At 35.1% G+C, this 16660-nt stretch overlaps 1 protein-coding gene across 2 annotated transcripts in view; it reads left to right on the forward strand.

The window, feature by feature from the left end:
* The window catches only part of MTMR9 (myotubularin related protein 9), a 61824-nt gene extending 49145 nt beyond the window's left edge, over window positions 1-12679 (forward strand). Inside the window, exons 9-10 of one of the 2 annotated variants that reach the window (XM_019440933.2) lie at window positions 791-942; window positions 6862-12679. In XM_019440933.2, the coding sequence (XP_019296478.1) occupies window positions 791-942; window positions 6862-7025 (316 nt within the window). In that variant the 3' untranslated portion in view covers window positions 7026-12679. The remainder of the gene's footprint in view (window positions 1-790; window positions 943-6861) is intronic. The other variant, XM_019440934.2, reaches the window with a different exon arrangement.
* The last annotated feature ends 3981 nt before the right edge of the window (window positions 12680-16660 follow it).

Consider the following 16660-nt stretch of genomic DNA (forward strand, 5'->3'; position numbering starts at 1 on the left):
ATTGTATATAAATGTAGATTAAATCTGTATTTGTATTTACACAAGACACATCTTTATTTTTAATCTTTGACAGTCCATGTATATTTTATGTACATGTAATTTATTTGTCCTAAAATCTCAGTGTCTAAAATTTTTAAGTTTTGAGATTTGACTCAACCTCCGTTTGTAGTATGTCTGTAATCTGTTCTTTGTATTCTAGACTTGTCAAAACAAAAAGGAGAGTTAGTTTTATATTTAGCTATTTTAAATTAAAACACAATGCCAGATGCAATAAAGGGCTTTTGGGTATAGTAATGTTCTGCTTAACACCATACCTGACATGACCAGATTCTGGTTTTATCCTTTTGGCTGGCTTTGAGAGCCTGTGGAATAGTTTTGTTGTTATTGAGAGTTGTAATGTTGGTTGAACTTTCTGACAAATATTTTTATTTTAAAGTTTATTTACTTATTTGAGAGAGACAGAGACAGCACGAGTGGGGGAGGGGCACAGAGAGAGAGAGAGGTGGGGTGTGAGAGAATCCCAAGCAGGCTCTGATGCCAACACAGAGCCCGGCAGAGGACTCGAACCCACAAAACCTTGAGATCATGACTTGAGCCGAATCAGCCACTCAATGGACTGAGCCACCCAGGCATCCCACAAATATTTTTATTTTGCAATATTTTATTCCTCTGTTAAAAGTCCTGTGTTCTGCCTTCTAACACACGTAGAGAAGCACTTGTCCTATTAGGAGCATTTAATAGTGGTGGTTATAATTTAACTGCTTTAATGGCAGTTTTCTTCCTTAATCAGATGTAAGTTAAAGCTGCAGCAGAAAACGATGTCTCTGTGGTCCTGGGTCAATCGGCCCAGTGAACTGAGTAAATTCACCAATCCTCTCTTTGAAGCCAACAATCTCGTCATCTGGCCTTCAGTTGCTCCGCAGAGTCTTCAGCTATGGGAAGGTAAGCTGTGCATCCTTTGTAAATTTGTTATCAGTAGCCAAGGATCCTCTGTGAACATGCTGTTGTTTGTATTTGAAGATGGTAAGTGGTGGACCTGACCCTCAAACCTGTGTGTTATTGCTGTTTTTTCTCAATGTGGGGAATGGTTCTCTCTTTCATATCCATGATCTGGTCACACTTTTTTTGTTCAGTCCCCATTTCAGACATTAGCGGTGATAATTCAATGGATACTGCTGTTTATGTTGGTTATTTTCCCCAGATAGAAAGATACATTTCTATTTTTAATTGTGATTACAAATTTACCAACTTAACCATGTTTAGGTATACAATTCAGTCTTGCCAAGTATATTTATACTGTTGTGAAACAGGTCTCCAGAACTTTTCATCTTGTAAATCTGAAACTCTCTACTCACTAAACAACTTCCCATTGTTCCACTCTGCAGCCCCTGGTTAACTACCATTCTGCTTTCTGTGTTGAGTTTGACCACTCCAGGTACCCCATATGAGTGGGATCATACAGTATTTGTTTTTTTGTGATTGACTTCTTTCCCTTCACATCATGTCCTCAGATTCATCCATGTTGTAGCATATGAGAGGACTTCCTTCTTTCTAAGGTTGAATAGTTTTCCATTGTATGTGTAGACCACATTTTGCTTACCCATTCATACTTTGATGGGCAGCTGGCTTGCTTTCATCTTTTGGCACATAGGTGCACAAATACCTCTTCAAGATCCTGCTTTTGATTCTTTTGGGTGTGTACCCAGAAGTGGAATTGCTGGATCATATGAGAATTCTATGTTTAATTTTTTAAGGAACATCTGTACTGTTTTCCATAACAGCTGTACCGTTTTACATTCCACCAACAGTGCACAAGTGTTCCAGTGTCTCTACATCCTTGCCACCACTTCCTATATTTTTGGTTTTCTCCCCCCTTTGGTAGTGGCCAGTCTGATGGGTAATGAGGGAAAGTACGTTATTTTTTGTCTGAGAGAGTTGGTAGGTAGCTGGGACAGGAATAAATTATAAGCTCCAAGGAGATGGTTTCTATTTCCTTTATTAAGCAGCCATTAGGATAGGTTTTTCTGTTGAAGGGTTAATTAGCTAGTTATTCTAGTAAGGTTCTATAAAATACCAAAGCTTCTTCTTAAAAATATAACCAAAATCTATCTAGACTATATTAGCTATCCATTAAACAAAGACTATAAAATACCGTTTCTTTTTAATCATCTTGAAGGTAGTAATGCATCTTTATTCATCTTTGTATTAAACAGCACAGAGCCTACACACAGGAATGGTAGCTGTTTGGTAATTGAACTGAATTACCATACGTGTCAGTTAACTATACCACGGTTTCATATGTTATGCCCACAGGGCAAATCCATGTGTGGGAAACTGCCTTTTGTGTGCAAAAAGGCCTCAGATCATTTTGCTCTCTCAGTTTGGGACTGAGTCTGTTTCTGTCACTTCTCTGAATGTCAGCCCTCAGGTCTTGTTCCTCTTGGCATATCTGTCATTAGCTGCTTCCTTCCTCCTCAATTTATGCTTCTAATCTTATCTGTTGAGGTGTCCCCAAGTTAGAATTGTGGGGAAAGTGGCCTCAGATAGTCTGCAGATTCTCTGAGCCTGAGCTTTGGTGCTTTGGGAATTTTGGGCTGTTCAGAACTTCTCTTTGCTTACTTTCTTGGTTGTTGTAGATAGTCACAGGTGCAGGATAAGTGATTTCTTTGTTAAAGATTTCTGGGACAATTTACCTAGAAGCCACTGTCATGTTTAATAACTGAAGTGAGAGACTAGCTACTTGGGAGAAAAGCCACATTTTGGAACTGAATGGCCTGAAGGACAGTTTAACTTGTTTACTAGTTACAATGAGTAAACCTCATTGAGAGTTTAGAAATTAAGAGACTGGAGGAAATCTTTGTTGTTACATGAATAAATTCCTACCGCTCCATAAAGAACAGAGTTTCCATATGTGTTTAGTGCCTCAGCTTAGAACTGGAAGAAATTTTGTTAGGGAAAATCTTCCCACAGTAGGTATTTGGATTGTATAATGAGACTACTCTTTGACCTTAAAATGTCTCTCTCCTGTTTATATTTACATCATAGTTAACCATTAATTTAAGGTAATTCCTGGGTTGAAGAACAGGATTTTAAATACAGGTTCATATAACAGAAAAATCAACAAAGGAGATAGTCTTTAAGCTATGTTTCTATTTTCCTTTTCTGATAGAGAGTAGCATTTGGACATACAGGATTTAAGGCCCTGGCAGTTTGGTTTCTAAAAAGTGTTTTAAAGAAACATAAAACCTTTGTGAACTTACCAGCTACTGACATGTTGCTGCCTGGAAAGTTTCTGTACCTCCTTATTTGACTATCTTTAAGCCATTATGTTGGGCTGATAGAGTTAACGTAGATCTATACGGAGGAGAAAATGTCTCCTTTTAGTCTATAATAAAAGGATAATTATTAATGGGGGAAAGAAGACTTGCCTGTAGAATTGGAAGACCACCTCTTAAGAAACAGGGAGGGAGAGCATTATTTTTTCTATCCTTTTCTTTAATTGGAGTGTAGCTGACATATATTAATTTCAGGTATACAACACAGTGATTCAACATTATGTATGTTACAAAGTGATAACCACAATAAGTCTAGCTACAACCTGTCATCAAAGGCATTACACTATTATTAACTATGTTTCCTCTGCTATATGTTGCATCCCTGTCTTATTTATACCTAGAGTTTGTGCCTTTTAATCCCCTTCCCCTGTTTTGTCCGTCGCCCCACCTCCCTCCCCTCTGGCAACCCTCAGACCGTTCTCTGTATCTGGGAGTCTGTTTCTGTTTTATTTTGTTTGTTTTGTTTCTGTTTTTTAGATTCCACAAATAAATGAAATTCTATGGTATTTGTCATTCTCTACTTGACTTATTTCACCTGGCATAATACCCTCCAAGTCCATCTATGTTGTTGCAAATAGCAAAATGTCATTCATTTTTATGGCTGGGTAATATTCCATTGTTTATGTATACCACGTCTTCTCTATTCATTCATCTATCGATGAACACTTAGATGGTTTCCATATCTTGGCTGTTGTAAATAATGCTGCAGTGAACATAAGGGATGCATATATCTGTTCGATTTGTGTGTGCATTTTCTTTGGATAAATACCTAGAAGTGGAAATGCTAGGTCATATGGTAGTTCAATTTTTAATTTTTTGAGGAACCTCCATACTGTTTTCCATAGTGGCTATACAATTTAGCATGTTCACTTGCAGTGCATGAAGGTTCCTTTTTCTCTGCATCCTTGCCAACAGTTGTTATTTCTTGTCTTTTTGATAATAGCCATTCTGACAAGTGTGAGCTGATTTCTGATTGTGGTTTTGATTTGCATTTCACCCTGATAATTAGCGATGTTAAGCATTTTCTCGTGTGTCTCTTGGCCCATCTGTATGCCTTCTTTGGAGAAATATCTATTCAAGTTGTCTGCCAGTTTTTTAATTAGATTGTTTTTTTTTTTTTATTTTGAGTTATATGATTCTGTTATTTCTTTTGGACATTAACCCCTTATCATTTCTATCATTTGCAAATATCTTCTCTCATTCATTAGTTTGCATTTTGTTGATGCTTCCCTTTATTGTGCAAAAGCTTTTTAGTCTGATGTAGTCCTATTGTTCATTTTTGCTTTGTTAGCCTTTGCCTGGGGAGACATATTCAAAAAGTTATTGCTAAAACTGACGTCAAAGAGCATACTGCCTATGCTTTCTTTCAGGAGTTTTATGGGTTCTGTTCTTACATTTAAATCTTTAGTTCATTTTGAGTTTATTTTTGTATATGATGTAAGAAAGTGGTCCAGTATCGTTTTGCATGTAGTTGTCCAGTTTTCCCAGCATTAGTCATTTATTGAAGAGACTGTCTTTTCCCCATTGTATATTCTTGCCTCCTTTGTTCAAAATTAATTGACCATCTAAGTGTGGGTTTATATCTAGACTTCTTTTTTTTAATTTAATGTTTATTTATTTTTGAGAGAGTGAGAGAGAGACAGAGCACGAGTGGGGGGAGGGGCAGAGAGACACAGAATCTGAAGCATGCTCCGAGCAGTCAGCACAGAGCCTGACGCGGGGCTCAAACCCACAGTGAGATCATGACCTGAGCTGAAGTCAGATGCCCAACCAACTGAGCCACCCAGGCACCCCTCTGGACTCTATTCTGATTTATATAGATCTGTGTATCTGTTTTTGTGTTGTTAGCCTACTGTTCTGATTACCGTAGCTTTGTGTAGTATAGGTTGGAATCAGGAAGGGTGATACCTCCAGCTTTGTTCTTTTCTCAAGATTTCTTTGGCTATTTGGAGTCTTTTGTGGTCCCATATAAATTTTAGGATTGTTTCATGTCTGTGAAGAATGCCTTTTGATAGGGATTGTATTGAATTTGTAGATTGCTTTGGGTAGTATGGACATTTTGACAATATTCTTCAATCCATGAACATGGTATGTCCTTCTATTTATTTGCGTTTTCTTCATTTTATTTCATTAATGTCTTACAGTTTTCAGAGTACAGGTCTTTTACCTCCTCAGTGCAAGATCTTCCTCCTATCCCTAGGTACTTTTTTTAATGCAACTATAAATGGAATTGTTTTCTTAATTTCTGATAGTTCATTCTTAGTATACAAAAATGCAGATTTATGTGTTAATTTTATATCCTTTAACTGTACTGAATTTATTAGTTTTAATAGTTTTTTGGTGGAGTCTTTAGGGTTTTTTATATATAGTATCAGGTCATCTGCAAATAGTGGCAGTTTTATTTCTTCTTTTCCTGTTTGGAAGCCTTTTCTTTTACTTGTCTGATTTCTCTGGCTAGGATCTCCAATATTGTGTTAAAGTGGTAAGCCTCCTTGTCTGTGAGCTAGAGGAAAAGCTTTCAACGTTTCCCTGTTGTATATGATGTTAGCTGTTGGTTTGTCATTTATGGCCTCTATATCCACTTTGTTGTGAGTTATCATAAATGGATGTCGAATTTAATAAAATGCTTTGTCTGCATCTGTTGGGATGATCATTATTTTTATCCCATTTGTTAATGTGCCGTATTGTGTTGATTGATTTCTGGATATTGAACCATCCTGGCATTGCTGGAATAAATCCCACTTGATTGTGGCATAAGATGCTTTTAGCTTTTAATGTATTGTTGAATTCAGTTTGCTAAAATTTCATTTAGGATGTTTGCATCTATGTTCATCAGGGTTATTGACCTATAATTTTCTTTTTTTGTGTTGTGTTTGGTTTTGGTATCAAGGGTAATGCTGGCCTCATAGAATGAGCTTGGAAGCATTCCTTTCTCTTCAAGTTTTTGGAATGGTTTGAGAAAAATAAGTATTAACACTTCTTTAAATGTTTGGTAGAATTTACCTCTGAAGCCATCTGATCCTGAACATTTGTTTGTTGGGAAGTTTAGGTTTTTAAATAACAGTGTGTGTAGTTTTGCTGTTACTGTAACCATCATTTTCCCAGTGAATGATTTTATACATGTATGAGGTCCTACAGGTCTGAGTAAAGTTCTATAATTGAATAAAAAATTTATATTGTGAAACTGTAAAGTTTATGGCATTGTAAATTATCAGCTTATTTTCCTGAATACATCAGAAAATGGTATTGTAAAATCATAATTTTATGGGGGGGGGGGTTGAAGAATGAATGATTATGTACATAGAAATAGTGATGTTTTAAATAGTGTATTTAATTATACTCTTTCAGTACACCAATATTCCTGCTTATTTCAGAGTATAGTAAAATATAGATGTGAACTGTAAAAAAAAAAAAAAAAAAGAAGAAAAGTAAAGAGAAAAGAATGTATAATGCATGGAATAATGTCAATGTTAATTCACCATATGTATCTTTTTCCCTTCTGTCTTCCTTTCCTGGAATTCAATAGGTATTTTCCTACGTTGGAACAGATCCTCCAAGTATCTGGATGAAGCATATGAAGAAATGGTTAACATCATTGAATATAACAAGGAATTACAAGCAAAAGTAAATATCCTTAGGAGGCAGTTGGCAGAACTGGAAACTGAGGACGAGATGCAGGAGAGTCCATGAAAGACCTCCCTATGACCTACATAAGGACCTTCCTGGACCTGTATCCACCTCTTTTTCCTTTGGCCCTTCAGTTCACTTTTACAAAGTAGCCTTGAACTTAAGGCTTTAGATGTGAGAACCCTCTAAATGTAGTGGACTTCTCAATACTTTATGAATGAAATATACTGTAATTACTCATGTTTCATGTGGCCTGTTAGGCCTCTTTACTTTGGGAGCAGAAAGGAGGTGCTAGTCATTTTATTTTATGTGAAACAGGTGACCTATTTAATGCCACTTGCGTTATATACCATTTATTCTTCTGTGTCTACTTTCCAAACACTGCTCTAGACCGGTCAAGTATATGATTAATCTCTTTAGGAAATATTTGGTAGTTTTAAAAAAGATTAGACTTTTAAACACTCCAAATATAGAAATATTTTTCAAAACTGAAATGGTTGAAAAACCAAGAATTTTGTGATTAACACGCCATTTCCAATATCTTTGCCCTTCTCTTTAAAATAGCTTTGGATTAACAAAGCTGAATTCATTCTCATTCTGGTTTGTCAAGAAAGGAAAATCTGAATATTTATTCAAGGTAAATTATTTTTGCAAGGGTTATAGGTTTAATCCTCTGATATTTACGTTAAGAAGTAAATTTTAACAGTAGACCCGTAAAAGTATGTGCAATATAGAAACAAAGTAGGAATTTGTTACTGATATGGTATTGTTACAGTTGAATTGATTTTTCAGGTTTTTGAGAGTACATAATAAAGTGCATATCAAATGCTGGATATCGTATTAAACCATCATTTAGGGTAGATGTTAATTTGTTATAATTAAGCTACAAATACGGTTTCCTTAAACCAGAGATGCACTGCCCTTATCTGAAATTCTTATTGCACTGGTTTATGTATCTGTGTTTGTTAAGTTTTATTGTGTCTTATTTTTAAGTATTCTGAGAGTTTACTAATACTAAGCTTAAAACTTTCATGTTGGCTTGAGCCTTTTGAACATTTATCTGGATTCTGCTGATTTGTCCATTATATGTTAGGCAAATCTACTTGAAGTGGAGGTGAAAGTTTATGAACATGACAAAGCTATGTTTTAAACTTCAGAAACAGATTGAAATGTTTCAATGTTATGACCGTATGCTATGCTAGTTCATGCCTGCTACTCTAAAAGTCTGTGGTTCAGTTCTTTCTGTATACATTTGTTTTGTGACAGTTTATTTTAAAAAATACTATGAATTCTAGTTTTCCATTAAAAGGATAGTTGAAGAATAATGTTTAATACTATTTCCACCCCATCTGTATATAACCATTTCAGTGTAAAGCACACCAAAACTGAACCCTGCTTTAGAGCTGTGTATTAAGCTAAAAATATAATTTTAAAAAATCACCTCTAGCATCATCTATGGCCACATTCAGAAGCCTTAGAAAGTAGCAAAGTACTTTCTATCTCCAGTTGCCCAAGCTTCATCTTTTTTTTCTGTTTTCTCAGACTTGTAGCAAAAGGCTTGGAAAACCATGCGTATCAGAACTCTCTTTTGGTATATTTGCCTGCCTTCTCCTTCAAGCCCATATTTATTCTCTTATTTTCTTGGCTATAGTTATGAGTCTCCAGGCATGAAAGCTCTCACAAAAAGGCTAAGGCAAGGAGCAAAGGAAATCATGCTCTCAGTATCTCTGTATTGTACAAAATGTTTATATTAATACTTTAAAAGAGGAAATATCCTAGCTTTTTTTATCACCCCTCAAAATTGCTTTCTGCATTTGTTCATGCAGCTGACCTTTTTGTTTTCTCCTATTTTTGTCTCAAGAGTAGATATGAAGGAGCCTTTTTCTTCTCAGCTAACAGATCCATAAGGAAAAACATTTAGAGAGTTTTCTTTTTTAAGTGATTCTTTAGAAGTGACTGCCACTGATGATATTGATTGGCCATAGGGCTTCTGTGGGTGGAAGTTTTTATTAGGCTTGATCATGGAGAAATTGTATGCCATCGATTTTTACCTGTCTTCCTGATGAACGTTTTATTTGTGAGCCAGAGTCCAATAGTAGAATAGTGTTTCAATTTCTTTCTTTTTTTTTTTTTTCTTATTGAGACAACAATCTTAAGCTGTTTGGACAAGTTTGCATTTTAGTACTAATTTATAATTAAGGGTTGTAACCTTCAGTTCCGTTTATAGGTCATAAAAACAAACTTTGGTATCCATTTTCAAAGGGGACATCTAATGCAAATATTAGGATTTTCCCAAACTCAAGAACCATGTCAAAAGTACATTATCAATATAATTTAAAGAGGGGTTTTAGTAATACTATGAAGTTACTCATCCCTTGCATGAGAAGAATATATACAGTGGATATACTCATGAGAAAATACTTACTAAACATTAAGTTTGGAGAATCATCTTTGATAAACGTGGCTTTAAAAACTTTAATGAAGGGGCTCCTGGGTGGCTCACTAGGTAAGTGTCCTACTTTGGCTCAGGTCATGATTTTGTGGTTCAAGCCCTGCATCAGGCTTTGTGCTGACAGCTCAGAGCCTGGAGCCTGCTGCAGATTCTGTCTCCCTCTCTCTCTCTGCCACTCCCCTGCTCGCTCTCTCTCTCTCTCTCTCTCTCTCTCTCAAAAATAACATAAAAAAAAAAAAAAACTTTAATAAAGAGAGTGGTGGCAGAATTAGCAAACAAATTGCCCCACAGGAGCCAATAATAATCAAGTGAGATATAATCAAGTTTATGTATATTAAGCATACTATAAATGAATGCATAGTAAAGCCTGGCTTACATTTTTGGGATGCAAATGAAGGTCCTACAAAGAATACTTTAAAAATACAAAAGATTGCTAAAGTCCTCTGTCAGCAATACAAGGATCCTTAGATTTTAAATTAACAATTTTTGTAGAAATCAGAAGAACATAGTGGGTTGTTAAGACTTTGAAACTTTTTGGGTGGTAAGACTTTTCAGTAATTAATTGATCAGAATTTTTCATTCTGTTTTTATTAAATGGGAACAAAAGCAGAAATTATAAAATTTAGCAGGATTAAAACACTTAAAAATGGATGTTACTTCTAAGAAAAATTAGGCTTTGAAGCAAGAGTTCAAAGTGATTTTGGGGAAAACTTTGGAAGACAACAGATTAGAATCATTTCAGATCTCATATGGGTAATTTAAAAGCTTTTCTTTGAACTCTGAATCCTGATTTAAAGAGGTGATATGTCATTGCTTTTCATTTTAAAGGATGAAATTTAGCGATATTTTAGTCTTTGATTCACTCATTATTTATGTTACATAAAAAAATCAGTGTCATGGAAAAGATCTGACCAGTAGTTATCTCTTAAAGTGAAAAATAGAAGGAACATTTTGCTGCATTTAAAAAAAATCTGCTTAAAGATGTAACTCTTGGGACGCCTGGGTGGCTCAGTCCATTAAGTGTCCGACTTTGGCTCAGGTCATGATCTCACGGTTCATGAGTTCATGAGTTTGAGCCCTGCGTCGGGCTCTGTGCTGACAGCTCGGAGCCTGGAACCTGCTTCAGATTCTGTGTCTCCCTCTGTCTTCACCCCTCCCCTGCTCATGCTTTCTTTCTCAAAAAAAAAAACAAAAACAAAAAAGAAAGAAAGAAAGAAAAAGAACAAAAGAAAGATGTAACTCTTGTAGTTAATCTGGTTTGGGGATTAGCTATTTTATTATTATTATTATTTGTTTAATGTTTATTTAGTTTTGAGAGAGAGAGTGAGAGAGAGACACTGAGTGCGAGCAGGGGAGGGGCAGAGAGAGAGAGAGGGAGACACAGAACCTGAAACAGTCTCCAGGCTCTGAGCTGTCAGCACAGAGCCTGACCCGGGGCTCTAACTTGAGATTGGCAAGATCATGACCTGAGCCGAAGTTGGATGCTTAACCAACTGAGCCACCCAGGTGCCCCCAGGATTAGCTATTTTAATTGTCAGGTTTTTTAAAAAAATTGTTAATGTTTACTTAGTTTTGAGAGAGAGAGAGAGAGAGAGAGAGAGAGAGAGAGACAGAGCATGAGTGGAGAGGGGTAGAGAGAGAGGGGTACATAGAATCAGAAGCAGGCTCCAGGCTCTGAGCTGTCAGCACAGAGCCTGATGCAGGTTTTGAACTCATGAGCATTGAGATCATGACCTGAGCTGAAGTTGGATGCTCAGGTGACTGAGCCACCCAGGCGCCCCTTATTGTCAGTCTTAACCAGGTTACTTATTACCAGACCCCAACCTGAGGCAAAATTTTGCTATTTACCCATATCCAGATTTAATGAGTGAAAACTAAGAGGGTGTTATGAGCACCCTTATCAGAAGTTATTTCCTGGACAAAAAAAATCGGCAAATTTTAGAATAGTAGATCCCTGTTCTGGCAGCTTTGAAATTTACCAGAGGATGAAGTCATTCAGTACATCTGGTACAGGTTTATGCTCAAGATACCTCAAGATAACATAGATAATTTATTTTTTCTTTGACATGGGTTAGATCTTTTCCCCTCTCCGGAGCTGATATGCTAACTTATTACCAGATAGTATTTTTATGTAATTCACCATCTTAAAAAACATTTAAAGACTGATTTCTCCATTAATATTTATTCTCAGATGACACGAAATGCTAATTTTCTTACAGTATCAGTTTTCTGATTTTTTTTTTTTCTTGAATAAAACTACCGTTACTCAGTCCTTATGATCTAGTGTCCACCACATCTTCTTCTTTGAAACCAATGGCTGGGAAGAGACCCTATGAAACTGTAGGATGAGGTTTTAGAAAGTCTGAACTTAACTAAATTCCCCTTTAAGAAAGTACCATTTTGTAGAACTATAGTTTGTATAGTGAAAGATAGTGGGGCTCACTGTAGACACTACATTGTCCTGAAAAAGAATTCCTGGAGCTTACGGACTTCTAGAACCATTTTGTCTAGCCATCTATGAGTATACAGATGAACTGTGTTGGTAATTTGTAATAAAAGCAAGTTGTGCCACACTGCCTGTGTCTTTCTGCCCAAGACATTTGTCATTTGTTTCACTTTTAAAGTGCACATATCTTTGGAGACGTGGATTATTCTACATGAATACACCCTGAGTTCTGTTGCTTCGAATCCTTATAGATCTATCACCATCTACACTAAAAATGTTGTACTTGCACAATTTAATTACATAAAAAAAGAATATGTATTTCTTCAATAGCCAGGTATTTGGATTGTATTCTTGATATATTTGAATGTGACTCTTGGATTTAAGTGCACTATGATTCATGTCTTACACAATAAAATTGCACTGTATGGCAAATATGTCTATAATGTATGCTTTGCTAAAACCTCTGAGTGCTGTAATGTACAGGTTTCTATTATGTGAACCATGTCTATATATAGTCTTAGGGAAAAAATATAAACTTTTTAAAGTCTCTGTAACATTTTAATATTGTTTGTAATGTTCCCTATGTAGTAAGTTCACTTATGTCCTAAAACTGGAATCATCCATCGTGAGTTGGCTGCTTTGTCAAGCTTGGTTTACTTAATCATGAAACAGTCTTGTTGAACATGGTACCGTTATCTTAGTATGTAAGATTTGTGCGGTGTGCTCTCTGCCTCAGAGGACTGTTGCACAGATGCTAGTTTAAATGTCTATAGACAATGGTAATAAAATTTGAATATATTCAAATGCTGGTAAATTAAACCTATAGGCTGACTTTAATTTTTTTCCAAATATTCGTGAAGGTATTGTCAGTGTCTCAATTAAAACTGCTATGTCTAGACCTTATATTTTGAAAAAATTCAGATCCACAAAAACAGTTGCAAAACGGTACAATGATCTCCCATATATTGTTCACCTAAGTTGAATAATTAACAATTTTCACATTTAACTTGGCACTCCTGATTATGTGAGTGTGTATGTTATTACTATTATTTTGCTGAAATATTTGAGGGTAAGCTGTAGACATCATGACCTTTCTACATAAATATTTCAGAGGTATCTCTCAAGATTTAGGTGTATGTCTTATTCTATTTACCTAGTTTGTATTGATATGAATAAATTAGTAAAGAAAAAGAGAAATCTCTCTGTTAGAATAGATTGCCAACTAGGAGATATAGGAAGAATGACAAAATTAGAAAGTCACTATCTTGCAGGCATCACAGTAATAATTGATCTAGGTGGTCATCATCTGTGGGTGCTAAAATTGGCAGGTGAGTTTGTGAGGAAAAGCATATAGTCCCAAAGTGTCTTTCCATAAAATACTTACTAGTTAGAAAGGGGGTTAAATAATATGTGGAGAACCTGAAATCCTTGTGGACTCTGCTGGGAATGTCAAATGGTACAGCCACTATGGAAAAGAGTATTAGCAGTTCCTCAAAAAACTAAAAACAGAATTACCATATACAGCTACCCCACTTCTGGGTATTTATCCAAAAGAATCTAAAATAAGAGATATGTGGACACCTATATTCATCGTAGTGATATTCACAATAGCCAAGTAACCCAAATACCTATATCTATCAGTGGATAAACAGATAAAGAAAATATGATATATACATATAATGTAATATTCAGTGTTTAAAAAGGAGTTTCTGTCACATGCTACACCATGGATGGAACTTGTTTTTATTACATTTTTATTATATTTCATTTAGAAATAAGCCAGTCATAAAAAGACAAATGTAAGATTTCAATTATGTAAGGTATCTACAGCAGTCAAATTTGTAGAAACAGGAGAATGGTGGTTGCCATAGGCTGGATGGAAGGGGAAATAAGGAGTTACCGTTCAATGATACAGAGTTTCAGTTTTGCGAAATAAAAAAATTCAGTATTGTTAAGTATATTCACGTTGTAGAAATTCACAATTTGGATATACTTAATACTGAACTGTACACTTAAAAATGGTTAATATTGTAAATTTTATGTTATTTTAAAAATGTATAATGAAATAACATGACTTTAATATACCTACTTTCCAGTTTACAAATATTTTTAAACTATTGCAATGTTCGGAATAAAATCACTGAAAATGCATATACAGTGATATTAACAAATTGATGGAATAGGCAGATCTAACCTTGTATCCTCACACAGAAATGTCCAAAAACAAGTTCAGATCCAAGCTTGTCAGAACTCTGGAAAACAGTCAAAGGTTTGTAGCAACAAAGCAAATGCTGAATAAATTAAAAGATGACTTGAAAACTAGGGAAAATTTGTAGCATTTTACATGCCACTGTCCCACCCCATCTCCAGCACAGTGGCAGTCTTGAAATAGGGTCAGCCTATGTTAACCATTGTGGACCCTGGTATCCGGTTCTGAAGAGAGCAGAGTACACTTGAGTCAAAAATACACTTAAGTCTGCTGTAACCTGTCTAGAGGATACCTGAAGGGCTAACAGAACGTGTTTATCTTTCTTTTACCTAACTCAGAACTCAGGCTGAAAGGCAGTGGGGCTTTGATCCAAAATACTGTAAGGAGAACTAACAACCAGCAAACACCTGGGGCAAAATATAGTCAAGATATGTAACAGTCAAGATACTTAAGGCCTGATAGGAAAAGCTGGGGAAGATTCTTTGGGAAATCAAGACATTCAAAAGAACTTGTATACATACCTAAACGAAGATGCATGTTGAGAAAAGTATTAAGAAGATCTTAAGTTTTCACTTACAAGTGATCCCTAGGCTCAGTTCAAGACTAGTGTTGGAGGAGGGCCACAACACAGAACAGATATGCAAAGACTGGAAGAAGGATTTTTTTTGGTTTGTTTTCAGTTCTTTTTTTAAGCTCTTAGCATTCCAAGAAATCTCTGCCAAAACATTAAGCTAACAGGAGCTGAAGGAACAGAGACCTCAGTGGCCACACATGACAAGGAATACAGTTCTTGCAAAAATAGTTTGGGAAAGTAACAAAACAAATAGACTATTACAACCTTAAATAATAATAAAACAAAAAGCCCCTAGCAAACTCTGGGGAAGGGTAAGAATCTCATTTCCAGTGACCACATTATAACATTTAATTTTTAACAATAACAGTAAAAAAAAATCTCAAGGCATGCAAAAAAATGAAACCTAAAAAAAAAAAAAAAAAAAAAAGGAAAGTATGACCCATTCAAAGTAACTAACAAGTTTTACAAAATTTAACAAAATAGTCTCCCTGAAAAATTCTAGACATTGGAGTAACTAGAAAAAATATTAAAATCACTGTCCTAAACAGGCTTAAAGAGCTAAAGGAAAACATGGACAAAGAACTGAAGGAAATCCAGAAAATGTATGAACATAATGCAAATACCAATAAAAAGATAGAAATTATAAAAAGGAACCAAACAAATTCTTGAGCTGAAAAGTACAAGTGAAATGAAAAATTCACTAGCAGGAGTCAACAAATTATTTGCTCAGGCAGAAGAAAGAATCAGCTAACTAGAAGATTGGTGAATTGAAATGATTAAGGAGTAGGAAGAAAAAGAATGAAGAAAGTGGACAGGCCTACAACACCGATGGGACACCATCAAATGGACCAACATGGGAATCAAAGAAAGAAAAGTTAAAGGAGTAGAAAGATTATTTGAAGAATTAAGGGATAAAAACTTTCAAATTTGAAAAGCAGACATGAATTTAAAAATCCAAGAACCTCAATGACTTCCAAGTAGCATAAACTCAGAGACCCACAGTGAAACACATAATCGAACTACTAAAAGTCACAGAAAAAATCTTAAAAGCAGTAAGAGAATCAACACATACAAGGGATCTTCAATGATATTATCAATTTGATCTTTCATTAGAATCCATGGAGGCCAGAAGACAGGTAGATGATACATTTAATATATTAAAAGAAAAAATCTTGTCAACTAGGAATTCTATATACAGAAAAATGTCCTCAAAAATAATGGAGAAATTAAGATATTCCCAGATTAACAAAAGCTCAGGGAGCTTGTTACCACTAGACCTAGTCTACAAAAACTACTAATGGAAGTCATTCAAGGTGAGGTGAAACAACACTAGTTGATAACGAAACCCATAAGAAGAAATAAATATCTCCAGCACATGTAAAATAGTGGACAAATATAAAAACCAATCTTACTGTAATTTTGGTTTGTATCTCCACTTTAATTTTCTACAGAATTTGAAAGACAAAGACATAAAAAAATAATTATAAATCTATGTTATTCAGCACACAATGTATAATGATGTAATTTGTGATATCAATAACAGAGTGAGAGACAGAACTACATAAGAGCAGAGTTTTTGTAAGCTCTTACAGTTAAGTTGATGTCAATTCAAATTAGAGTGTTATAACTTTAGGTTGCTATATATGAGGCTCATAGTAACCACAAAAACAATATCTACAGAGGAGGAAATGAGAAGAAAATCTAAAGTCACTACAAACAATAAACACAAAAGATAGCAATGATGGAGGAAATGAGGTACAAAAAAGCTATAAAACGTACAGAAAACAAATAGCAAAATGGCAGAAGTAAATTCTTTTTTATCATTAATTATTTTAAATGTAAATAGATTAAAATTTACAATAAAAGGAAGGTAATAGAAGGATAAATTTGAAAAACACCATGATCCCCTGGGTATGCAAGTTTGGTTCAGCATTCAAAAGTTAACTAATGTAATTCATCACATCACAGAAAAACAATAAAAATCACATGATCCTATTAATGGATTCAGAAAAAGTAT

This window comes from Panthera pardus, unplaced genomic scaffold (assembly GCF_024362965.1).
Source record: "Panthera pardus isolate Hobbes unplaced genomic scaffold, ASM2436296v1 HiC_scaffold_13, whole genome shotgun sequence".
Lineage (NCBI taxonomy): Eukaryota > Metazoa > Chordata > Mammalia > Carnivora > Felidae > Panthera > Panthera pardus.